Here is a 25,615-nt window from a genome sequence, read left to right as displayed (position 1 = left end):
GCTGAGACCCATGTACTTTTCACTGTCCATAGCTTTGATATTGTGTATGGATAAATTGTAAGTATTTTATGTATATTGTCACAAATTAATTCTAGCAGTCCAGCTATTGATTTCTAAATAAGACATAATGTACATGAACATCTTTTTTATTTAGTCAACTCTTTACTGAATGCAAAGTAACAAACATTGAGAGTTCAAAATATAAAGAAACATGTAAGTTCAGGAAGGGTGTTTTATAATTTAATAATGGACCAAATTTTAAAAAATTATAATGGTTAAATCTAAGTTTTTACTGTGTGGCCAATTAGCTGGTATTTTTTTCCTTTTTCAAACTCCATGTCCACCCATACAAATTTTGCAACCTAATGAGGCATTGTAATAATTAGAACAGAAATAATAAAGGATGCATAGAATAACCAATGCACATTATGATAGTCTATAAACAAGACAAGTCCATAAGCTCAAGATTGGTAAGGACAATGCACAAATTACATTACTGAGAATCCAATTTAAAAGGTATCATTTTTCATTTCTAAACAATTAATCTAATCTGAACCAGAGTATTCATTCAAAATCATATTAAATTTTATTTCTTCTTCTAAACAGTTTATTCCAATTAGTTTAATAAGGTAATTTTTAAAATTCCGACACTCAATCAATGCAAACATACTTGATAGATGCAAATAGTAGAAATTAAAAAAAAACACTATATATATTCAAAGTTTTTTGTTGTTTTTTTACATTTATTCCGTAACAAAATTCAGACAATTCTGACATGTTGACAGAGATGAAATTAACAAAATAATGTGAAACTGTATCAACAAGCTTCATTCACTCACCACAAAATCATTAATAATGACAAATCAACATTACTTTATATACATTTTATAACACATTTATAACATTAAAAAAATGTCACAATAAAACAGGATTTAGAATTCAAATCAATATTTATGTGACATTTTTTTTCAACTATTTTATTTTATTTTATTATTACTAAAATATGTAAATATAAAAAAGAAAAACATGTCATCATACAAGGAAATGTAATAGATATTAAACTACAACTGCTACAATGTATCAATTCTCAGAATAGAATTTCCAGGAACTGGAACTGTATCAATACTAACTGTATTCAGGCTCTATGTTTCAAGAATGAGTGCTTGGTTTTAGACATCACAAGCATATGACAAAATTTATAATAAGCTTCAGTTCATTCAGCAAGTACATAAACTAAGCATACAAGTCTTCTCTATCAGCGCCAGCCTGTTCATGCTCCTCCATCTGACTGAAAAACAAGAAATGTGATGGCCTATGGATCTCATGGTAGAACTCTTTTGGATTAGACAGCTGAAGTTCATACTTCATGTTAGGGTCATGACGCACACCTGGTAAATGGTAAAAAAACACAAGTCAAAGCATATGATTCTATAGTATATAACAATGAAGTTATTACAGGACAATCTACCAAACTTTAGTTGTTTTTATGTAGAAAGAGAAAGTCTTCGCTATTCATGTCTTCTACTAAGTCAAGAACTCCTTTTTTTGTTACATCTTTTGAGTTACATTTTATTTGCATAATTCAGACTAAAACAAATAAAAATAAATTAAATCATACCACAAGCCGTAACATAACTCACCCATGAAATTGTAGTTCCAGGAGTTCTGGTGGGGCACCATGAAAAACCCAAGGAACCTGTCAGAAAGCAACATTTGAACACGTTCGTAATGAGAGGGAAGGTAGCCTTTGGGATTGTTGCCTGTGTCCTTGTTTTGTCTGCCCCATTCAAAGCCACTGGGGGTCAGTTTGTAAGCAGTCAATGAACAAGAACCTGGTGTGAAGCTGTGGGTTAAAAACATAATTTCTTAGTGATATGATGTATAACATTGTACACAATAAATATAATGTGAAGAGACAGACAAGATAATGTATTGCTACATTACAGAGTAATATGGTATTAGCACTAATATTAGACTTTTTAAAAATTGCTTTAGCATAACACATCTTTCATGCTGGAGCATGCTCAAGTGGTCCAATTCTTTTCTGGAAACGGGACAAGGTTTCCCTGCTACCTTGAGGCACTCTGCAAATACAACTCAGTTACAGTCAGATTCAAAATTGACCATACCCTTTTTGATATGTGGCTAAGAGGTTTTTGCCTTTCAGGCACCATTTTCTTAATAAAGTTTTGCCTTCTGGGATATAGGTTAAAATAACTGAATGTTCTATTTATATCAAAATTTTCTACATCAAAACCAAGCAAAGAGTGTAGGTACCTGCATGTAATAACTACAGTTTTTTCTGCATCCCAGGAGGGATTGTCAGCCATAACTTTAGCATGTGTGGTAATATCCTGAGGTGCAAGCTGTGGCAATTCATTGGGTTGAGTGTGTATCCAGCCCAAGGGTTCCATTTCCTGTACAGATAAAGCAATGTTTTTATGTTTTACATCAAATAAGTATGTAATATTAATATTTTGAAGATAGTATAATGCTGCAATGTATAATGCTGCAATATATTGGGATATGCTTTATACTTGTTATGGAGTGTGTGAGCATATTTATGGTATAACCACAAGGATAATAGGGCAGATGTGTTTGGTTGTGTAGGCTGAAGAGTTTCTGATAAAACCACAAGGTGCTCTGCAGAATTCTAGATAATAAATACTGCTGGGAAAGTTGGAGAGGAGAAACAAACATGAGGCAGCAAGGACTTGAAATATGAGAGATTTATAACTTGTCATTTCATTTGTGTTTCTACATATATCTACTTAAAAAAAGATTAATCTGTGTATATTTATAATTAAAAGTGATATTCTGTTTGTTTTAAAGAGGTCTGTTCAAGTTATATTTTATGAATTTAATACTTCAGTTTAGTTGTACTAGCTATCTGGGGCTACAAACCAATGATTGAGTACCAACAATACTACTGTCTGTCTGGGGCTACAAACCAATGATTGAGTACCAACAATACTACTGTCTGTCTGGGGCTACAAACCAATGATTGAGTATCCACAATACTACTGTCTGGGGCTACAAACCAATGATTGAGTACCAACAATACTACTGTCTGGGGCTACAAACCAATGATTGAGTACCAACAATACTACTGTCTGGGGCTACAAACCAATGATTGAGTACCAACAATACTACTGTCTGGGGCTACAAACCAATGATTGAGTACCAACAATACTACTGTCTGGGGCTACAAACCAATGATTGAGTACCAACAATACTACTGTCTGGGGCTACAAACCAATGATTGAGTACCAACAATACTACTGTCTGTCTGGGGCTACAAACCAATGATTGAGTACCAACAATACTACTGTCTGGGGCTACAAACCAATGATTGAGTACCAACAATACTACTGTCTGTCTGGGGCTACAAACCAATGATTGAGTATCAACAATACTACCACTTACATTCAGATATTCATGAGTTGGCAGTAAGTTGGGTAAGTGAACTGTCTGATGAGTACCCCACTGTGGTGGCATGACAATACATCTGATCTCTTTAACTTGGGGATTATCAGGGGGACTGACTCCATACAAATAACCTGCAATCTAAAAAGAAGATACAGTAATATTAATTACAACTATTATCAGAGGGAAAGCTCTTTTTAATTTTAAATACAGACCATTTCACTTTTTGCAATGTTTGATCACATAGCATAGTTAATAAAAACTCCACAAACCTGAGCTCTGAGATCAGAAATGATGATAAACTTTTTCAGGACATTCTTGGGCAAAATGTAAGTGTAGCCAGTTTCCTTGATGTCGTCAGAGCTAACATAAATGTGATTGGTACGCAGGTGAAGGTTGGTCGCTGATATGGCACGCACACGCCACTCAGTCTTGGAGGAGAAAGTGGCAGTTTCATGGTTGGATGTTGTGGTGGTAATGATCTCATCACCATGCTTGTTGACTGTCCTAGTGGTGGTGGCTGTCAGCTGGGATTGCTCTTTTGTCTGCTTCTCAATCTCAGCAATCTGTTGTCTCTGAGCACTTGGCGCTGAAATCTCCATGCCAAGAATAATATCACGGGTTTCCGACTGAGTCAAAGAGCTCACATTGACGCTAAGAAGTAAGAAATAAAACATAAATGATGATCATATATATTCAAAGTATAAAGAAACAGCATTTACTTGGTATTTTAATAATAAATTTACTTGGTTTATTACATCACTGCATGACCTCTATTAGAAAAAATGTATTTAGACTAACTTGTACTATTAGAAAAAATCTATTTAGACTAACTTGTTTTTCTTGCCATAATCAGCAAGTATAAGGTCTTTCAGCTGGACTTCAATTTTCATCCATTCTTCATCAGACAATGTTGGCCAAATGTGATGTGGTTCAGTGATGGTGGTCTTGTCAGGCTTTAACAGAATCTTGGTTTTGTCATTGTTGACATGAAGGGCACGAAGTATCAAAATGAGACGAGAGAAGGCCTGGGAATACAAGTATTAGTCTCATCTACATGGGAGGTCAGTGAACCAAAGTTTTAACAAGTGTCAGTGTCTTAGAAACAAAATTATCAGCAGGCAAACTAAAGTATTCTATATGGAGTCCACAACTTACTGTGTAGGAAGAGATAGTCTTCAGCCAGTCATCATACAAGTTGAAGAGCACCATCTGTGGTTCAGTAGCCTTCAGAATCAGGTCACCAAACTTTTCTACTTTCAAACAAGCCTGGAAGGGGAGCTGAAGCTCACTGCCTTTGATCACAATGTTTGGAAAATCAAGCAAGTGAACCTAAGAACAGAACAAAGTTTAATAACAGGTACGATAAAAAGAAAAAAAGAAATGCCCAAAGCAAAAAAAAAAATTTGTAAGAAGTTAACTCACTTCAAGAGGATCCAACATGCCTTTACGAGTGACAATAATTTGTTTAGGCTGTTCTTCAACAGGCAGTGACCTGATCAAAGCTGCCACCTCTTCAGCAGTTTTCCATTTGGCAAGCTGACCCAAACGCTTTTGTCCAGCCCACACAGAGGTGTGGATGATTTTTAAAAACAGCTGACCAGTACGTGGGTTGAAAATGAAGATGGCACCATTGATAGGCTTGGTGGTCAAGTTACCTTCAAAAGTCTAGAGAAAACAGTAGACACATGAAAAAAAAAATGGCCTATCATACAATTATAAATATTTTGTCTAGGCTTAACATAATAAATTGGCTTTCTAACAGCACTATAACTTATAACTGACATCTAAAAAACAAAGTTCAGCTGATATAGAGAAGAAAGACTAAGTTCAAATAATAGGTCAAAGGTTAAAACGTAAGGTAAAACAATGTAGCCAGAGATAAAAGGAAAAAAAGCTGCTAATTAATGTACCAAAAAGTGAATACTTACTTTGTGAATGGTGACTCTGTAGACATTAGTGTCATCAACAAACCAGATGATCTGATTAGAGAAAAGCTCTCCATAGTTCTGGGAACTCAAATAAGGCTCAGTTGGTTCTGAGGAATAAAGCTGCAGACCTTTGCGAATTCTCTCTCTCAATACATACAATGCAGGGTTGGCTTTCATGATCTTAGCCATTGCTTGCTGAATCAGTGGTTTTGCACCAGGGAACCAGTTTCCATAGGCACTATATTAAAAAAAATATTTATGTCACCAATTCACAACCAACACAAGTAAATTAAAACAACTTTTTTTTAAAAATTCAAGCTAACTAAAAGAAAGTGGTGAAATAGTTAATGTTCTCAATCCTAGCAGTGAATGAATGAATTATGGGCTTAGTCAAATATTCAAAGAAAATGTGACAAAACTGATCTTTAACACTTTTAGAACTAAGCAAATGTAGTCTGAAAATACATCATAAAGACTGAAGCCACATGAGCTCTAAAACCACATTTCTGAATGATCTTTAATTAAGAAACAATCCCTACTCAAGATTTCTTGAACTAACCTGTGCAAATTGTAAGCTAAGTCCACAGCAATCAACAGACCAGTGGGAGATGGATAAATACTCATGTTATCTGTTGTGTAGTCCAAGAACTTGGCCCTGGCATATCTTTCCACATCATGGGAGTCATAGTCACCCCACCTGAGCTGGACATCAATCCAGTACTTCTGTGTTGTTGTGCCATCCATGACATCCCTTAGAACAATAAAATACGTGTCTATGAGAAACTAATACTAAAACTAATAATTTCATGTCATACAGAAGGACAATGATCACATATAAAACTAATCAGACTGAAAATAGACCTAACCTAATAAATACAGATGAAATTCTTGAGTAATTTACATTTCACAAAAACTATCTATTAATGACATACTTAGAATACACCACTATTGTTTTGTCAATATACTTTTATTTAAAAAAACACACAAGTAAGCACTGCATTTTTCCAATCTAAGCTGTATCTAGGTGACACCACTCACCAGTAATTTAAATGTAGGTATCTAACATGTCTATATTTACAACATAAATTGACAACACAAACTGTTCAAAAATATTATTTGGGAAATTAAAGATCACAAAACAAGTAATCACTAACTAACTAATTACTAACTCAGGTCAACATTAAATCTAATATCAACTAGGCTGGTATATTTTTTTTTCAATTGCACTCACTTGGTGTCTGCCAAAAGAGATGGTTTGGCAACATTCCATTTGTAAGCAGCAAACAGTTGAATGTCTGCACAGGAACTGTTCATCTTATATGACTTGCGGGGGTGAATGGTTTCTTTCTGCACTGTTTCTATTTCTAAGGCATCCAACTCTTGGTCAAATACCTTCATGAACATTTGTTTTGACATATTTAGTTGATAGGACATGCTTAGCTTATCAAGGCAGAGCATTACATTTGTTTGTGATAAAGGACAATGTTCAAATATATCATACAAATGGAAACATTTCTAACACTTTTCTATTCATACACCAACCTGACATAAATCCATAACAATGCTCTCATGAATTTTCTGCCACAAGTGAGCCCTAAAGATCTGGATCAGTGAGATTTTCAAAGTTGGGATTTTACCATGCATAAAGATACCTGTCAGATCAAGCTGCACCTGGAAACCTACGTACACCTGGAAGTATAGCATGGTGTAATCAATCAATCAACTGTTATTACTCAGGATATCTTATTACATATGTGTAAATATCTACTATATGTATACAAGTAATTAAATTTTTTATTCTAACTTGTGCAGTTCCAAAAAAAAATAATCAACTTACATTGGCTCTGTTTATAGTTGGTGACCACCAGAGTGTGAAACGTCGATTAGGAATCTGATTCAGACCTGATCTCTGGGCATTGGTCAACTTTTTGTATTTCATGGATTCTTCAAAACCACTTGCTCGTTCCCTGATGATAAAAATATCCTAGATTCACCACAAAGAAATGCAATAGTAATACTATTAAAAACAACTTGCAGGGTTACAAAAAAAGTTACTAATTATAAATATACGAACCAGAAGAGACCTTCCCAAGTAGGGAAATAGGTGCCCTTGAACAAAGTGTGTTCCAAAATGCCTTCTACACCACCCAAAGCTTGAATCATGTCAGTTCTGTAGTTATTCAAGTTCCAGAGTTTACCATCATGGCGCTGATGTGTCCACCAGAAAGGATTCTGCTTCAAAACCTATCAGGTTGGATAAAAAAAGAAGCTAAAAAAACAAAATTTTCTAGGAAAATGTTAAATGTAAAATATTAACTTCTTCTTAATTTTAAATAGATGATTGGGTCGACAACAAAAGAATCCAGTACCTGATACTGCTTGAAATCTGTTCTAACTCTCCAACCTTTGTCATATGCTAAAGTCTGTTTGTCTTTCTGGAAGAGTGTATTGATACGAGGGATGCCTCTATCCCAACTGTCTTCCAGGTCTTCCAGAGTCAATCTGCGATTCTGTGCATTGGCTTCATGTCTCTTTAGAGCATACTCTGCCCAGACTCTTTGTGAATCAATGAACTCACTCTCCCAAGGCATGATGTATCTGAACAATAGTCACAACAGATGTGTAATAAATTTCATCTTCTACTAACTTAAAACTAATACTTTGTGATATAAATTCCCATTGATTGTTAGATAGAAATAATAGACAATTTTTACAAGATATAATACTTTGGTTTATCATAGTACAAAATACTGAGACAAACATGATTCAAGAATTGAAAAGTTACTTTATGTTAAGCATTATTTTTTAACACTAGTTATTTGGTTAAGCTTCAATAATAAGATAGTAGCGCTATAGTAGAGCACAGTAAATAGAGGGTTGTGACAAAAGCTCTTTAAGCTGGAAATTTAGATAGCATCATATAGCTGGATCCCAACTTTAATGGATATGAACTAAAATTGAGAGAAGATATTGGTTGTTTGTACTAAATACTTTGTAAATTATATCATGAATTCTTTTTGAATTAAAAAAAACTAGCGTCTGAATGTTCAACCTGAATGTTAAGTTATGTCACTATCATATTATTCAAGTAAAAAGGAAACAAACAAACCTGTACAAATTAGGGATCAGTTGGTCTTCATCATGAGACATTCCTGACAAGAAGTGGGTGATGCCAACATCAGTTTGCTTTGACCATCTCAAGTCAGACTGTGGGATCAAAACATGGCCCATGGACAACATCCCCAAGCCTCCCAGTTCTTTGGGTGTGTAAAACACTACTGGAGGGAACCTGCTAGGCATTTTAGAGTTCAGACCAATTTTGATACGAGTCTGTATTTTGTTTTCACATTTGACTAAAAGATCAAGCAACTCCTGGGTGTTGACTACAGCCTCTCTGAAGTAAGTCATCAATCCAATCAATGCTGTGTTCCACTTGTTAACAATCTAAGAAAGTAAATAGACCTTGTTAAACATTTTTCTTTTACCAACACACTAATGTCATGAATAAATGTTTTAATATGGTAGGAATATGTTTAGCATCAATTCTTTGGTGCTTTTTGTAAACAAAAATTTTTTTTTAAATGTGAATTTGAATTTAGAAATTTAAAAGTCACAGTGGTAAAAAACTAACTCCTTCAAAGGAAAGAACATTAACCCTCCCCATAATCATTCAACAAGCCCAGCTACGTAGATTCTGTGAGTAAAAAATGAAGCTACAGAGGAATTAGGTCCAACACAATGAGTATTAAGAGTTTTGAGCAGAAATTAATTATCTAAAATAAATGTACTCGTGAAGTTGCTTACTACTAGAAATGCAAATTCGAATTATAAATTATATACTAATAATGACATCTATTTGCCCATAGAAATACATGTCTTGTGTAGCAGTAAATGTTATATAGCACTACTAGACCTTGGTGAAAGTGGTCGAGCCTGAAGCCATAAGAATCTGCCTGACTCTGTTGTGAAATTTACCCATGGAGTCTTCATCTACTCTGAGGAAACATTGTGCAGTTCTTTCTTTGGTCACCTGTAGTAAAGTAAGAGGGTAATATACATTAACACAAAATTATTAGATTTTTTTTTAATGTCCATCTGGCTTGTCAATAGATTTGAAACAACAGCTAACCTCATTCTGTAAATTCCAAACACCGTCCCTGTGATTGAATTCTTCATGCTGAGTTCTACACTTAGGCAATATGCGACATTCAAAGCCACACATGTTGAACAAAAGGTTGGGGTTGTCTTTACTGTAAACTGAAACAAAGCTCGAGTCCCACTGGATTGTTGTCACTGATCTTGGCAGACGATTCTTGATATCCCAGAATACGGCTCTTCCCCTGATAATAAAAAAAATGCCAACATTAGAGCTACAACAGAAACATAGAAGTCATATCTTGTAATTAATTGAAGTACTGGATCAGCTATTTCACAGAAACAATGTTTGGAAATGAACACATGAATTGTTTGTCAATTATGAAGCTTAATGGGAATTAGTCCCACAGCAACGAGAATTGACAAATTTATTTAGGCAGAGATCTGCTAGATGTAAACACCAGATTATCATCTTTAAATCTTTCACTGCCGGGACAGAAAAACTTGATATGCACAAATGGGAACAAAACTCAAAAGAGTTTCAAATATATTATAAATTAATGTTTTAATGCTGTGAGTTTTTGTCATTGTAGTTAGATATAGTTACAAAAGAAACAGAATATCTTGTAATTAATTGAAGTACTGGATCAGCTATTTCACAGAAACAATGTTTGGAAATGAGCACATGAATTGTTTGTCAATTATGAAGCTTAATGGGAATTAGTCCCACAGCAACGAGAATTGACAAATTTATTTAGGCAGAGATCTGCTAGATGTAAACACCAGATTATCATCTTTAAATCTTTCACTGCCGGGACAGAAAAACTTTGTACAAATGGGAACAAAACTTGAGTTTCAAAGATATTATAAATTAATGTTTTAATACTGTTTTTTTTTTCATCATAGTTAAATATAGCTAGAGACATATTTTCACTTATTGTGTCATTTGCATTTTCATCAATGATGTGGAATGTTCTAGGAATTTTTCAAAAGCGCTGTTGTTTAGAAAGCCAATGAGTAAAAAACAAATTCTAAAAATTTAAATCTGTAGTACAATGCATCAGATTTTATTATTTAAATTCCTGACATTAAATCATTCAGTATTATAACATTTATCAAAGACATTGCATTAAACAGCAGTAAGTATTGAGTGTGTTAAGGCCAAAATATTATTAGATCTTTAGATTAAATTAGAGATTTGTAATTCCTTTACAGCCATCATAAGACTAATACATTAGCAATAAATCTAATAATTTTCAATAAATATTTAAAACAAAATATTTACATTTGTTTATATACTCTCTGTAATACAATAAAAAAAAAATTTAATACAAAGGAATGACTATAAGAAAAGTATGACAAATAGTTAGAAATTTTAAAAAGAAGATTCCAACTTTCTAAGTTTAAGCCTTAATGCCAGAAGTGTACTAGCCATGTTGGTTAAAATTCAGCTGGCTACTACTAGCTTTTTTAACGTTTCCATTCATTATTTGAGAGAAATTTTTTTTAACCTAAATCCGAATCAACAGTGTAAAGAACAAATGTGTGTCAAAAATGAAGCTGAAATGGAAACAGTCCAACAGCAACGAGTATTGACATTTTAATGTTAGCAAAAAACTGTAAGACCTGATGCATGCTACATGATCTTGTAAATTGTTAATTGCTATATTATAAAAAACAAACAAGTCAATTACAATGTAACTTACAAGTTAACATCATGTTTCATAAGCCTCATACGAGAGTCTCTTGGCCAGCACTTTTTGTTGTTGTAGCCCACAATGTTTTCATTGTTGGGATCTGGATGCTCTGTAAGGTAACGCTGAATCAGATCCCGAGCCTCCTCTGCTGTAAACCTTTCAATTTTAAAAATGAAAAAAAACATTATTACATAAATGTAATGAAATGTGTAGGTAGGTAAATACTACAAAATTCTAAGAATGATTTTTAATATTGAAAAACAACATGTACCTGAAGAAAATGTGTATCCTGTCAATGTAGCGAGAGTACAATCGAATGGGATGAGCTTGCTCTGTAACAACATTCTGTAAAAAAAATAATTATGAAACTTTAAGTATAATATTATAATATATTTAATAATACTTGACTTAAACTAAATTAACTGATTAAGAAAAGATGAGTTAGTAAAACTCAGTGTCACTTTATGCATTTTTAAAGTTTCCTGTGGCTTTTTATATAATCCCCACTATGTTCATCAGGGACTGAGATTTTCACTTACTTTGCAAACTAGACATGTTCTCACCAATCAAATATATCCTCCATTATACTTAGTGTCCAAGTGGACATGCCCTATGCAACAAGTGAGAATCCTTCTTAATAAGTTGATCTTTATACTGCCAGCTCTTAAAAGTGCATTATGTTAAAAGCTTACTAAGACTGAAATATTTCAACAGAATATCTCCATCAGGGTGGACTTCCAGATGAACGTTTTTATTCATCATACCCTAAGTAGTATAACAAGGTTTGACTTTGAGTCCGCCTAAGTAGTATAGAGTAATACTTGTAAAGTTTATCCTACATAGGCCCTGCTAAATAGTCAATAAGTCAAATGTGGTCACCTTTCTTGCCTAATCAGGAAAGGCAGAGAGGTTATTAATATTATAATTGAGAAAACTGAAACTCCATCATTATTTTAATAAGAACGGGAAACAAAACTGTCAGTCAAAAATGAAGCTAAGGTGGAATGGAGTCCAATAGCAACGAGTATTGACAATTTTAATGTAGGCAGAACACTGTTAGACCTCTTTGATCAATAATGATCTTTAAAATGTGTTTGTGCCTTTTATCACAAAATAAAATACAAATTAGCTGACAATGTTGTATAATTCAATGTACAAGACACAAAGTTGATCTTTAAAATAACTATCAGATTTAGAGACACACAAACTATTTTCCTACTAACCTGGAATGTGAGGAAGTCATTTGGCAACTGTGGAGGACCAGCCATTTCACTCGCTCTGTGAAGACCCAAGACTAACAGGTCTAAAACTAATCCATAGTACTGAACAATGAAAGATGCAAACTGCAAACCTCTGATTATACCATAGGAATTGGTATGGTTCATATCCTAGAAGAGAAACAAGAAAAACATAAAATGCTTTCAAAAAAAGAAAAAAAACTTATATTAAGCGTAATTGTATCAACAATAAATCTGTGTGATTACTAATATTTTTTTACCAATTGTTTTTGTATAGCACAATCTCATGCTCAATACGCTATGATCCTATTACTTGTCTGGACCAATCTGCTACTGAGCTACTTATGACTAGAGAAGATTGTATAGTTATTTATTGTTTCAAATTAAAGCATCGACCAATAATGGTGACTAATTCAGCTTATACCACAACTTCAGTCAAGTACAATTTCTTTCCCTTGTTCAAGATTAAAAAAAAAAACAATAAACTAATTGGTTAATTTTTTTATTGAATCTTGTGTTGTCAGGTAAAAGAATGAAAATCAAGCTGATGATAAAGAGACCAATGCAATTTTTGTAGGCTCCAAAAAGCCACACTTAAAGTGATTTAGAACAACCAGAATATAAATGTGTTAAGTTGCATAGTGTGAAAAAAAAAATCGACTAAAAAGAGTTGCTAACTTTGTAATTGATGACAACATTGTTCTTGGCAGTCATGTAGTCAGCAATGTTGTGGTCAACAATCAGACGCAGCAATCTGTTCAGCAAAGTCAAATCAATCTTTTCATACATTTTCTCAAAGCTGGACTCCATCATCACATTACATTCACCTTCACTTGTCTCCCAAACATCTTGCAAGTTGTTAATACCTGGGGATGTACGAAACAAAACATTACTTATTCATGAGACAGGTAACATTGTAGAGAATTGTAACAGATTAAAATCTTGTTACTTATTCATAAAACAGCAAAATTGTAGAGAATTTTAACAGATTAAAATCTTTATTTTAAATTACACTATTTTAATGACAATCAGCTCACATATTCAGTTTCCTCTTTCTAAAAGGTATACACATCTTTGAGGTAAAGATTATTAAATGAAAAAATTAAGAAACAATATTATGTACTTATACGTATATTAAAAAAATTTTTTTTACCCTGACACCACTTGTATGTCAGCAATGGTGGAGGTTCTGAGTCTGAAGGTTTAATCCATGGTGGGAACAATCTCCTTTTATCAGCCTCATACCAGAGGTACTGATCAAGGTAGGCATCTGTAATTTTCTCAAGTGGCTCCACATCATAAACTGGTATGAGATGGCTGTACAAGTCCATGAACTCAATTCCAACCTGAGGATAGCAACAGTGATCAATTCAAACGCATGCTTATATTAAATAAAGACTCAACGAGCAGTTTCTTATTTCTTTTTTTCTTACGTAACAACTTTTTAAATTACCTCTTTGAAAGCTCTTTGTGTCAGGAGGTGACGTTTAATTCTGGACAAAGCCTCATGAGGATTGTCAAATGCCTGTTCAATGAGACCTAGCTCTTCTCTCTGTGACTGATTCAGACGACTTTTAACGCTGTAAGAGTAATATAATAATGCATTAAAGAATAATTTTCCTTTCACCTGAATGCTAGCCCTAATTGTAAAATCTTTAGGGCAATGTATAAAAACCAAAAAAATCCACCTGTAAGCCTCTTTCAACCTTTCAAGAGCCAAGATGAGTAGTTTGGTGTCATGTTTGTATGACAGGGGTGGGAAAGGTATAGGTGAAAACCTTCGACTTTCCAACCAATGAACCATAGTAGTGTAAATAGCAACGGCTTCTTCTGCAGTAATGTATGGACCATCTTTCAGGTAATTGTGTTGTCTTTCTTGCTCAGCCTTGTAAGTACAAAAAAAAATAATAATGATTCTCATTTCATAATGCAAATATGAAATAATAAATATCCAAATTGGTTAAAGTGAGTTCTAATTGAATTCATCATTATGAAACCTTGCATGTACATATCTCTAAACAGATTTACAATGATTACTCTTAATTAGAAAAAAATATACCGTAACAAAATAAAATTTCTCAAAGTTAATAGTGAATGCTTTATCAGTAATAGAGATACCACAAATACCTTCCTACCTTGAGATAGAGTCTAGTTAACCTTCCCAGGTTTTTCTTGCACACAGTTTTGTCAACAGTGGCCCCTCTCCTGATTCTCTCCCTGTTGTAATGAGCTGTGTTAGTCCACCAATCAGCTTTGGCTTTCACATAACGCAGAATCATATTTTCAATTGGAGTTGGAAGTCCAGGTACCTACATTATGTAAATACAGTAAATATGTCAAGTTTAAAAAAAAAAAAAAAAAAGAACTGAAATCTTTAATGGAATTTTTTTAAAATGCATATTTTTTAAGTCTGATTTTGAAATTATTTTCACATCAAGCAATGCCACGAGCTAACCTTCCAAGGAATATTTGCTTTCCAGCATCTCCAAGCTTCTGACAAGTGCTGCAGAATTGTTCTTGCTTTGTTCTGTTTGATTCCTTCTGGCATCATGTCAAGAATGTCATGCATAACCTGAAAACATTTGAAATATAATCTGTATTTATATTTTAAACAATAAAATCTGTTTTATAATACAAAATGAAGCAGTTTGAATAATCAATCATTTATGTAAATCAGATCAATTCTCTAAACTAAAAATGTTAAAATTAAAAATAAAACTACATTCGTAACATCTGTTCTCAGCTATATCAGTTTAAATTTACTATTGTTAACCTCAATATCTTGCCAATGTCTAAGCAAATATTGCATATGGATGGGCAACCCAACAATATCGTTTGTGAAAGGATTATCAGAACTTTTATGCTTTTAATTAATGTCATTTTAAAAGTTTCTATGACAAAATAAAAATAATTTCTTTCAACAATATAGAAATCAATGGGTTTGGTTTAACTTTCTAAAAACCTTTAAATAAACGTTCAAGAATAGCTGGTAAATAGAAGAAACAGCTTGATGATAAAAAAAACAACAACATTTGCAACAACAAATACTATAAATATACAAATATGAAACAAATCACTTAGCCTCCAGCACCCTTTGAAAATTCTAATAAGATAAAAAATTAGAGTACTTACAGCAGCTCTTAACTCAAGATCAAAGTGACTTTCAACTCTTTGCTTAGTAACAGTTTTTGCAACACCTTTGCTGTGTCGACCTTCAAACTGGCGAGACAGAAGATTGCCCAGCCAGCGTTCAAGTAAGGGCGTTATGCCTCTCATGAAAAACATCCAGACTCTCCAGCCTGGTGCCCAGAAACCACACCCTGGACCTTTACCAACTGGACCCTGAGAAAAAACAACATAAAGCTTGTTCTTAATATTTACAAAGTTGAACCAAGTTAAAAAGCAAAAGCTTGTTATTGCTGTATGGAATGCAATAGAAGATGAAGTCATGCTGATCAACTGACAAGAATTGAAATGAACGTTGAAAGAAAAAGACTTAATAAATACAGGTACAAACAAAGAGTAAGTGTTTTATATGGTGCTCAGAAGACTAATCAGAAAAGCTTACTGTATTGAATCTGTAATAAATCAGATGTTTGAGATCTTTACACATCCTGATCTGTCTCATCAGTTTGTACTTGTACCTGTACATGCCAGTTAGTTGACCCACATGAGCAAACACATACTGTAAACCATCTGCTAGCTGGAAAAAACAAATTAAAAACACTATGGAGAGGAGAGTAAACAAAACTTACTAAATAAACAAGTCACTATGTTTCAAATAAAAGGAAACAAAAATAACAAATAGCAACTCTGCAAAATTTACCTGATAAGCATCCACATTGCCAAGGCGATACTGAACATGGCTGTCAATAATAAGCTTGGAAAGACGCAGAATTTCACGACACAAGTGGAAGGCATTGCCAAACCTTGATTTTTTACGCTCCTATATAAAGTTTTAAAAAAACACTACATAAACACTATTTAAGCTTTAGAGGCTTCATACACAAGTGAAATGATAGTTGATTTATTTTGTTTGTTATAAACACACATTTGCACTCAAAATTTCTAGTTTGATTGTTAAAAAAAAATTATTATTTTGATTTAAAGTGTCAAAAAGGATGCTAAAATATCTGAATTTTAAAAAATGTAAAATTTCTCTTATTTTTCTTTTACTTTGGAGCAAACATTAGCATTGAGCTTGATACCAAATTGAATGCTGAACTATTCTGATCTCTGTGAAAAGAGAAAAACTAACCTTGGTGGTCAAAGTTTTCACTGGCTTGAGATTGAAATTGTAATCCAAATGCAAGTAGTTTAGATTCTTGCGATGAATGAGCAAGTTCAACATGTTGTACCCTTGTCTACAAACTTGCAGGCCCACTTCTAGCCAATCCAACTGTGTAGTCTGGAAAAACTTGGTTGCTTTGAAAGATCTAAATAAATATCTAGAAAGAAGAAAAAACTTAAAATGTATACAAAATATAAAATAAAACATGAATGTAACTGAACTATAAGCATAATTTATTTTACCTCTTTTTCTGTGCTTTCGGTGGCCTGTGCTTCAAAGCATTCAGCACATAGTACTTAAGCAGCTTTTGGTAAGAAACTCTTACTTTGACTGGCATGCCTGCTGGGCAGTGCTCTCTATACCTAAAGGAAACAGAATCTTGAAAGGTCATTTTATTAAATTATCATACTTTTACTAAAAAAAAATTATCTATCTTTTGCACACTGGGTATTAGAATTAACAAACGATATACAACTTTCACTAAAGGTCACATTTATATTAAATGAAAATTTTTTTTTTTAAATATTGAAAAGAAAACTTTCCTACCAGGACTTGACCAAAGGAACATCAATGGCCCTCCTAGTGCGTCCAGATCTCAAATTGAATGGCCTGGGTGCCCACAACAAGGCAATGCCATTGGCTGTGTTGTCAGTGTAAAGGGGTGTGTCCTGAAGGAATGGCTGCACAAACTCTGGCAGTTCAAACTCCTCATCATCTTCTGGCAGTGGCTCAGGAACCTACAACATTCCAAAGGAGCACATTATTGTACAGACACATTCTGAATAGTACAAAAATAAAAATAGGAGTAACATTCTTAATACAATAGCAGCCATTATGTGTACAATCTGAACAAGGCTAAACTAATAACCTTTGTAGCTTGTCTGTGAGAAATAGGATTGATCAATGGATCAAAATAGAAAGCTGGAAGGTCAGGATCTTCTGTTTTAATGAATACCACATTTGGTTCATGATACCTGAAAGGAAAAATAAAATCACAATCCTTATTGTGAAAGAAAAAATTAATTTTTTTACTTATAAGGATGATTTTAGAAAAACAAAAATAAAAAAAATTAACAGAATTAAAAACTTACCATGAGAGATGAACTTGAAATGGGATGTTGTTATACAAATAAGGGAAAGCAATGCGGTATTCAGTCCTGATAGGTTGTCTGATGATGATTTTGTTGATGTCATTAAACTCATTCCAGTCTTCATCTCTATTAGAAAAAAAAAAATTAACAATTCCTTCGTTTATCAGTATTAATGGAAAAATAAAATACAAAGATAGCTCAACATCAGTTAAACAACTTACTGTAGCTCTTTGTCCTTGACCAATGGTTCAAACTTTGGACCTCCAGGTATGGCCAGATTCAGGGCTTTAGCTGTGAAAAATGACTTGAGGTCAAACAGATAAAAGTAGTTGTTGTCCACTAAGTCAGTGAGTAGCTGGTTGGCCATACGGTAAAGAACAGACATGATTGGCAATGTGAGGTTCCATCTACGATATGTTGTTCCATTCACATGTCTATGGTTAAAAAAAAAAAAATTTGTTATGCATTCATATGTTGCAATTTTATATTAACTATCTATTTTTATCTCTAGAAAATAATATTTTAAATACTGCACAGCAAATGCCCTTTTAACTGCAGCCACATGTGTGTTTGGGGGTGGGGTGTACACCATATAATATAATATTGGGATACTTTGATGTAAATAACTTATGTTTCAAGAAAGATTAAAGATAATTTAATTTGAAAGAGATGGATGTTAAAACTACAGGTTGTGAATACTTTAGAACGTACTTTGTATCAATCAAAGGTTTGTGATCATAATACCAGTCCATGACTGCCTTGTCTTCCTCTGGGTCCAACTCCATCTGTATTGGTTCCAATGGCTCCACTTCCATGATGTTATCAGCATAGTCAAGAGGCGGCTCCTCATCATCGAATGGTGGAAACCTCATTCTTTTGAAATGTCTGCGATCTCTTTTTTCACGGCGAAGCAAAATCCACATAGACCTTTACAAAAGAACAAGTTTAAACTGACTAAAAAGAGTTTTTGCAATAGTAAAGTTAATCTACAAAAGGAAATATAAGGTGTAAGAAAAACACAAAATAATTAGTCGTACCCCCATTGTGAAATGTAGACAGGTTCAATAACCCAAGGAATCTCATTGACAAAAGTTATAGCTCCAGTGATGTGGTAAAGAACTTTGACATCTCTGATTTGTTCCCATGGCATGGGCATATTTTCCAACAGTTTGAGAACTGCATGTGGCATATATTTGAGTGCTCTATAGAGAAAAAAAAAAAAAAAACAGTTTAGTCTGAGTAGAAAGCTATTAAAAAGCAGTAAAACAAGACATCAGTTTTACAAACAAATCTACACATTAATATCAATGAAGAACAAATGCTAGCTATACTCACCCAAGATAAACCCTTTTGTCATGACGAAATTTTCTATTAGTCATATCTCCATGGTCTCTGATAATTTTCCTCACATGCTCAGGAGGCATGTCTTCCTTCTGTGCATCAACAAATCCAAATTTTCTTTTCTCTGCATATCTTTTAGACTGCAACTGTTGCCATTTTCTTGCTGTTTCAGAAATACAATAAACAGATTTCACACAATTTAATGTCTAACTTCATTTGTCATAAAATAATCTATTTTGTGTTATGATATTATTTATCTTTTGCGAATGCATGCCAAATATTTTTTTCTATGTTGAAAATAGAGCTTTTACCTTTGTCTTGTAATTTATCTTCAGACATGTAATCAGGAGGCTTCTGTTGCTGTTGTTTTTGACCTTGTTGTTGTTGCTGCTGCTGCTGCTGTTGTACTTGTTGCTGAACCTGCTGTTGCACTAAGTGTGAAGGTATCAACTGAGGCTGAATGGGGGTCTGCATTATTGGGATCTGACTCAGTATATAGGGCTGGCCTCCTGGCCCAATAACTGTATAGGGGAAAGCCATTCTAGATGGCTTTTAAAAACGCCTGGAAAATAAAACAACATAGTATTAATTACTTGATCTAATCAATATGTAGTCAATCTAGTCTATTAAATTTTACTAAGCATTAATCTTGCTCTAGCTCAATCGAACTTGCTACATCCCTATTCCCTATGATTATGATACAGTAGACCTAGAACCTAGATCTATCAGGGCAACTTGAGTCTAGTAGAATAATGTAGATCTCAAGAAAACATGTCTATAAAATTTCGACATTTAATGAAACTCTCTATTACTTCACTAAGTAACTCTAGACCTAGGCTGTTTAGGCTAGGGTTACCTGACACCCCCCAGACCCTTAACATGACAAAAAATGAGCACAAAACCTTACAAAGAAGGGGGGCAAAAAGGCAAAGTAAACTTAAAAAACTAGGCTTAAAAGTTAATTGATGAAACATCTCAGTAGAACTAATAAAAAACACTACTATATATTTCTAAGAGCAACTATTCAAATATGTTTATAATATGCCTGAAACTCCATGAACAGCACTTTCATCCCATTAGTACTTTGTGAGGAAAAAACAAACTCAGTCCCACTGGACTATTTCAAAGTTAAAACAATGAACTACAATTTACTAATACAAAAATACAAATGAACATGCAAAACTAAACCCTATGCTGAGTATGCTAAATGAGCACATGGATACGCAAAAGAGATGGCCTAGAATAATCTTTTTCTTATCTTCTTATCTTATATAATACAGGCGTTACTTCAAAAAAGAAGATGATTACGTCCTACGCGTCATGCATTTAGTCATGCATATTAACCAATGACTTAAATTCTGCCAAGTCACTGGTTTTCCTGGCTAGCTCAGGCAACCCATTCCATGCTCTAATAGCACTAGGGAAGAAGGAGTATTTGTACAAATTTGTCCTAGCATATGGGACGAGGAATGTGCCTTTATCTTTGTGTCTTTCAGAGTATTTTATTAAATTTTGTTTTTGTATTTGAAGATTATGGTTCAGTGTTTTATGTATGATTGCTACAATCTTTTGAATAATCTTTTTTGATGAAGGAATGCCTAAAAATTTACAAGATAGCCAGTCTCTTTTTCTCTTTTGTCTACTATTAATTGATCAGCAAAAACTCAACAATGAAAAAATCAGATTATAAATTTATATCTATGGATAATAGATAACTATGCCAAACTCCACTTTAATTAACACACTAATGGACCTCATTCGCCAATCGTAAACAACATTTACTTTAGCCAAGTGATTCTCTATCTCTTCTATACAAATTATGTAATAAACACAGGCTGTCACGTGACAGTTTTTTTGTTGTTTTATCAATATTATCATGTGGCTAAATGTTGTTTATGATTGGTGAATGAGGTCCATTAATGATATCAATTACAAAACAATATGATGTTTGTAAAATGTTTTACATATTTCGGAAGTTCCTTCAGAGTTGAAGATAGTTTACTTCCTAGTCCAAACCTCCCCCAGGACGACTGGGGATGGGAGTGGGCAGGGTTTAAACCCGGGACCATCGATAAATCCAAACGACAGTTCAGCGCACAAACCGCTGACCAGGCAGCCATCCTGGTATAATATGATTATTATGATAAAAAAAAAATTTATTTGTTGAAGTACCCAAATTCTAGATCTATCTAATCTGTATCTAGAATTATATTTTTTAAATTAGAACTATAATGATAAACTAAACTTAAAACTATTAGATCTAATTATAATAATTATGAAAAGTGTCCTTTGCTACCCAAACATGAAAATTGAGGTTTAAATAGGGGGTGTTCGATAGTAGCTGTTTTTATATAAGCAATCTCAGCTTCGTAAAATATCGAACACCATTTTAATGTTAAAAATAAACATCAAAGGGCTATAACCCAAAGAAGACAAAATATTTAAAAAATATATTTTTTAAATAATGTAATGCAAAGTACATATATAAATTACTCATGTGTTACAATTTGTATCAGCTATTTGTGGTTTACCGTAAATGTGCTATATTTTTCTAAGTAAATAGATTTACATCGATATGCACTAATTGTACCCATTTTAAAAGCTTGATTTTATGACACATATAGTTTGATGCTATTTGCTCTATCATCGTTACGATGGCCCAGAAACAATGAATGTAGAATATATCCAGTTGTGTTGTTTTTTTCAGATGCCCCATTCTATTAACTTCTGAATTATGTGTTATAAACAAATACCTAGCGCATGTGCTTGATGTGAAGAGATATTAATAAAACGAACGGGCTAAGGGGGAGGTATATAGAATGTATGGTATTTTGAAATAAAAATGTCTTTGGTAGGTAAAAAAAAAAGGGGGGGGGGGGGGAGAGAAACAGTCAAGACACTGTATCAAGAGATCATCAATAATTGATCAACCATTAAAATGTGACGTCAGCCTCAAATACATAGTCAGTTGTGCTTCTCGATCTAGATGTGTGGCGCAGGGTCTATAAAATTATATATATATATATATATTTTGCCATAAAGTATGATAAAGCTCATAATGCGCTACAAAGACATCACAAATACACAAAATAATAACAATAACACATTTAACCACTCTCTTATTCTGCCTACACCCCATACCCGCGCTTTCTTCTTACGCATTTCCACTCTCCAACATTCACACTTTTTCAGTGCAAAGTAACAATGTAAATTTCAAGACTCAATCCAAACGCAGCCACCAGACTAACACACAACAAAAAAAAAAGGTCAGTGATAGCCCAACTCACAGGTATAAACCAGGCCACCAACACAGCCCCAAAACATTGTTCAAGTTGTAGTAAGAACAATGTTGAGGGGAAAGGGAGAAGAGCCATCAGTCGAGTACCTACAGTCAAGCCGCTAATTAGGTCACAAACATTAGGCGTGATAGATATATAGAATATTTTTTTTAGATATGTTGTTTTTGCGTGTGTGACAAATACTAAGGGTGCTCTAATATACGGTGTTTTTTTTTTTTGGGGGGGGGGGGGGGGTCAACCAGGTGGTTTAGGGAGGGCAGATCTATCTACATCTATAGGTAACACAGCTCGCAAGCTATGATAGCTTTTCAGCCCCCCCCCCTCCCCTGATCGAAAAATATCTAGCACTGACTTTTGGGCTGTTACATACACTGAGCGCGCTAGATCGGCGGCTAGTTACGTAGGGCCGCGCACGTTTTGTTTTTAGGTCAAACAAGTAAACTGTTGTGTCCTGCAATGACTTGGGGCTACCAAAGCTTATTAGGCTCTCCCCCAAATAAATAATATCTGGATTTATTAATGGCCTTATATCTCAAAATAGCTTAGACCTAAATAAGTACTGGTACGCCGTACGGTAATGTGTCGGTAATGCATTACTGGGCTTAGCACCGTCAGTTTCTAAGCAGAGCTGATCAGTGATAGATTCCTTTGATGTGGAGCATGTGAAAATGTCTAAAATCTGTCGGTCTTGACATCTCGTACTAAGAAAATGATATAAATTTTAAAAAATATAATTATAACACTTTTGAAACACCATACTTTTCACAAAATTTTAAGATTATAACACTTTTAAAACACCATACTTCTCGTGTGTTCGATAGTTTCTTAATACGTTCGATAAGATATGATAAGGCCATAAAGGTAAAATGATATTCGATAATTTAAGCTTTTGAAAGCATCGACCTGACCCATTTTAACATCAAATATATGTAAATATGTTTAACTATGAGTAGTAATAGAATTTAAAACATGTCTACTTTTTAAGAAAAATGGATGAGGAGTTCATAGATACAATCAGTTTTTTTCTAGGTCTAATTTTTACGGAGATACACAAATTTAAACATAAAAAATGTTGGCGACTGAGCTTAAGTCTTTAAGTGCTTAACTTGTTCGAGTAACTCTAGCCAGACTAATTTAGATCTTGACACATTTTTTCAAGCTAAGAGTAACCGTCAAATCATTTTTTTTTCCTCAGCCACTGTGACACAGACACTGACCTGACTGACTAACTCACACCACATCACAAGTCACAAGCCAACCCACCACCAAGGCAAGGGGAAGGCCACGGCAGGAATTGAAATTCAAATTGTGACATTTGTTTGTTCCACTTAATTGTCTAAAACTATCGTATTTTGTATTTAATAATAACAGTACACTGAAACTCTCAAATAATAAGACTAGAGTTAAAATAAAATTGTCCATTTTAATACCTTTCTCTGTTGTTTAATCTATTTTTCTATTGCAAAACAACTCGTGTTTCTAAAATCGTAATGTGTAGACAACAAAATGGCGACGCATTTCGTTTGTTTTACGAAACAATTTTTTAAAAGCTTGTGCTAGATATACGAAACAATTAGCCTAGATTTATATATCTTTTCTAAGTAGTTAATTTTCTACGACTGGATTAAAATCCAGATTAGATCTGTACAAGGCTGTGTCATTTGTTAGTATAGTTCCATGTGTGGGCGATATTCTTCCCTTTTTATTTTAAAGTAAAAATTGTTATTTGAATTCCGCATGACATAAAATAAAGGTTCACGATGTAAGGGATATAACCACGAGAAACTACGTGCTCTAAAATCACAGTTAACCTCCCTTGTTTTTACTATCTTTTGTATAAAATTATTATTAATATCTATTTATTATCGACATACACAACAAACATATAAAATATTAAAGATCATTAATATATTTTCCCTATTGTATACCAATTAATTTAAATCTATGTGCACACTAAAGACCTCTTTATATTATTATAAGACTAAGGCTGCTCTATTCATCCTTATTGAAAATGCGTTATCATCTTACCTTCTTATCTTATCTTATATTATACAGACGTTACTTCTTCTTCTTCTTGAAACTGTCAGGTAGAGTTGAGCTTTCAGCTCTTGGAACTCTAAGCCAGCAAAAGTGAACAAGAGCTCACTTTCACTGACTGACCTGAAAGAGAACACTGTTCTGTCTGACGGGTGGGTCAGACTCGCGGTAAGAGGCCGCGTACACCAAGACCCCCGCCATTTTCCTTTTCTATACCAGGCTAACCGTGCGGGACACGCCATTAATGTAACGGCCCCTTGAAGAACAGCGTCTGGATTGTGACAAGGTTGTGGGAGATTTTTTTACAACTCCGCACAGTGCAATGAGGATGCTCTCGCACCCCTTGGAGAAACCAAACGGGAATCTTGTTTCGCTGCCCTTTAGCCTAATCGTTTCCTCCTAAGATGATTACGCCCTACGCGTCATGCATCTAGTCATGCATGTTAACCAATGACTTGTCTTGATAAGGACTCTTTTCTGAAATAAAACAACACAACAGAATCATTCTCCTAAATAGAACAGAGACAAGCTTCTAGACGCCAATATACCAAAGCAGAGGACATACATTGGAATAAGAATTAGAAAAAAAAATTGTCATCTGTCGGGGATGTAGAAAGTGTTGTTTATTGCGCTGTTTGTACTGGAGTGTGGTTGTCTGTGTTTCTATGGTGATGGCGAGAAAAAAGCTAGCGATTGGTTGATGGCTATGCAGTGTGGATGAGACAAGATAAGAGGCGCTGTCATAAGCTGTCCTGAGTAAACCAGACGACCCTAGAATACCAGAATGAAAAGACGTGTTTTTGTAGTGAGTTAGATTTTATTCAAACTACCATTTTATGTTATTACCAAAGTCTACCGCCTTTATTTAATTTCATCTCAAGTTTAATTTGTCAATATTGTAATAAAATGTATATTTAGTATTGTTCACAAAGAAGTCATTTCAAGTTTGTTATTTTTACACTATACAGCGGTTTAGTTGTCTACCAGCAGTTTGGTGCTACAAGTCAACGACCGCCAATAACAACTCTTCAACGCCACTGTTCACTTAAAATGTTTACACGCTCTAGGGATTTCAATGAATAGATCAGATTTTAAAAATGAGTTCTACATTTACAGTTTAAATTTGAACATTTAACCTTGGGTCACGTGACACAAAACAAACCCTCTCT

At 33.9% G+C, this 25,615-nt stretch overlaps 1 protein-coding gene across 1 annotated transcript; it reads right to left on the bottom strand.

The window, feature by feature from the left end:
* Positions 1-976: 976 nt before the first annotated feature.
* LOC106050472 (pre-mRNA-processing-splicing factor 8) lies at positions 977-23,994 on the bottom strand. The gene is made up of 41 exons (XM_013205443.2): positions 23,840-23,994; positions 19,422-19,672; positions 19,105-19,273; positions 18,807-18,971; positions 18,481-18,696; positions 17,991-18,203; positions 17,770-17,895; positions 17,547-17,652; positions 17,225-17,415; positions 16,921-17,040; positions 16,646-16,835; positions 16,214-16,333; positions 15,956-16,090; positions 15,520-15,729; positions 14,843-14,959; positions 14,523-14,696; positions 14,076-14,272; positions 13,841-13,967; positions 13,541-13,733; positions 13,066-13,253; positions 12,373-12,537; positions 11,421-11,494; positions 11,159-11,305; positions 9,487-9,697; positions 9,271-9,387; positions 8,467-8,801; positions 7,727-7,955; positions 7,432-7,601; positions 7,195-7,324; positions 6,900-7,046; positions 6,589-6,749; positions 5,917-6,108; positions 5,358-5,595; positions 4,852-5,094; positions 4,585-4,758; positions 4,261-4,454; positions 3,699-4,080; positions 3,427-3,567; positions 2,278-2,417; positions 1,641-1,843; positions 977-1,388 (listed from the first exon to the last, which is right to left on the bottom strand). The coding sequence occupies exons 2-41, from the start codon at positions 19,648-19,650 to the stop codon at positions 1,234-1,236; spliced, it is 7,134 nt and encodes a 2,377-aa protein (XP_013060897.2). The 5' UTR covers positions 19,651-19,672; positions 23,840-23,994; the 3' UTR covers positions 977-1,233.
* Positions 23,995-25,615: the final 1,621 nt, after the last annotated feature.

Source organism: Biomphalaria glabrata, chromosome 12, assembly GCF_947242115.1.
Source record: "Biomphalaria glabrata chromosome 12, xgBioGlab47.1, whole genome shotgun sequence".
Classification (NCBI taxonomy): Eukaryota; Metazoa; Mollusca; class Gastropoda; family Planorbidae; genus Biomphalaria; species Biomphalaria glabrata.
This window is presented reverse-complemented; position numbering and strand designations above follow the sequence as displayed.

Excerpts from the sequence above, each read along its gene's own strand:
- LOC106050472 (XM_013205443.2), bottom strand. The coding sequence starts at position 19,650 with ATGGCTTTCCCCTATACAGTTATTGGGCCAGGAGGCCAGCCCTATATA. Across the intron at positions 7,325-7,431 it reads ACTTGGGAAGGTCTCTTCTG|GGAACGAGCAAGTGGTTTTG; the intron begins GTTCGTATATTT and ends TTTTATCATCAG. Across the intron at positions 4,081-4,260 it reads GATTATGGCAAGAAAAACAA|CGTCAATGTGAGCTCTTTGA; the intron begins GTTAGTCTAAAT and ends CTTACTTCTTAG.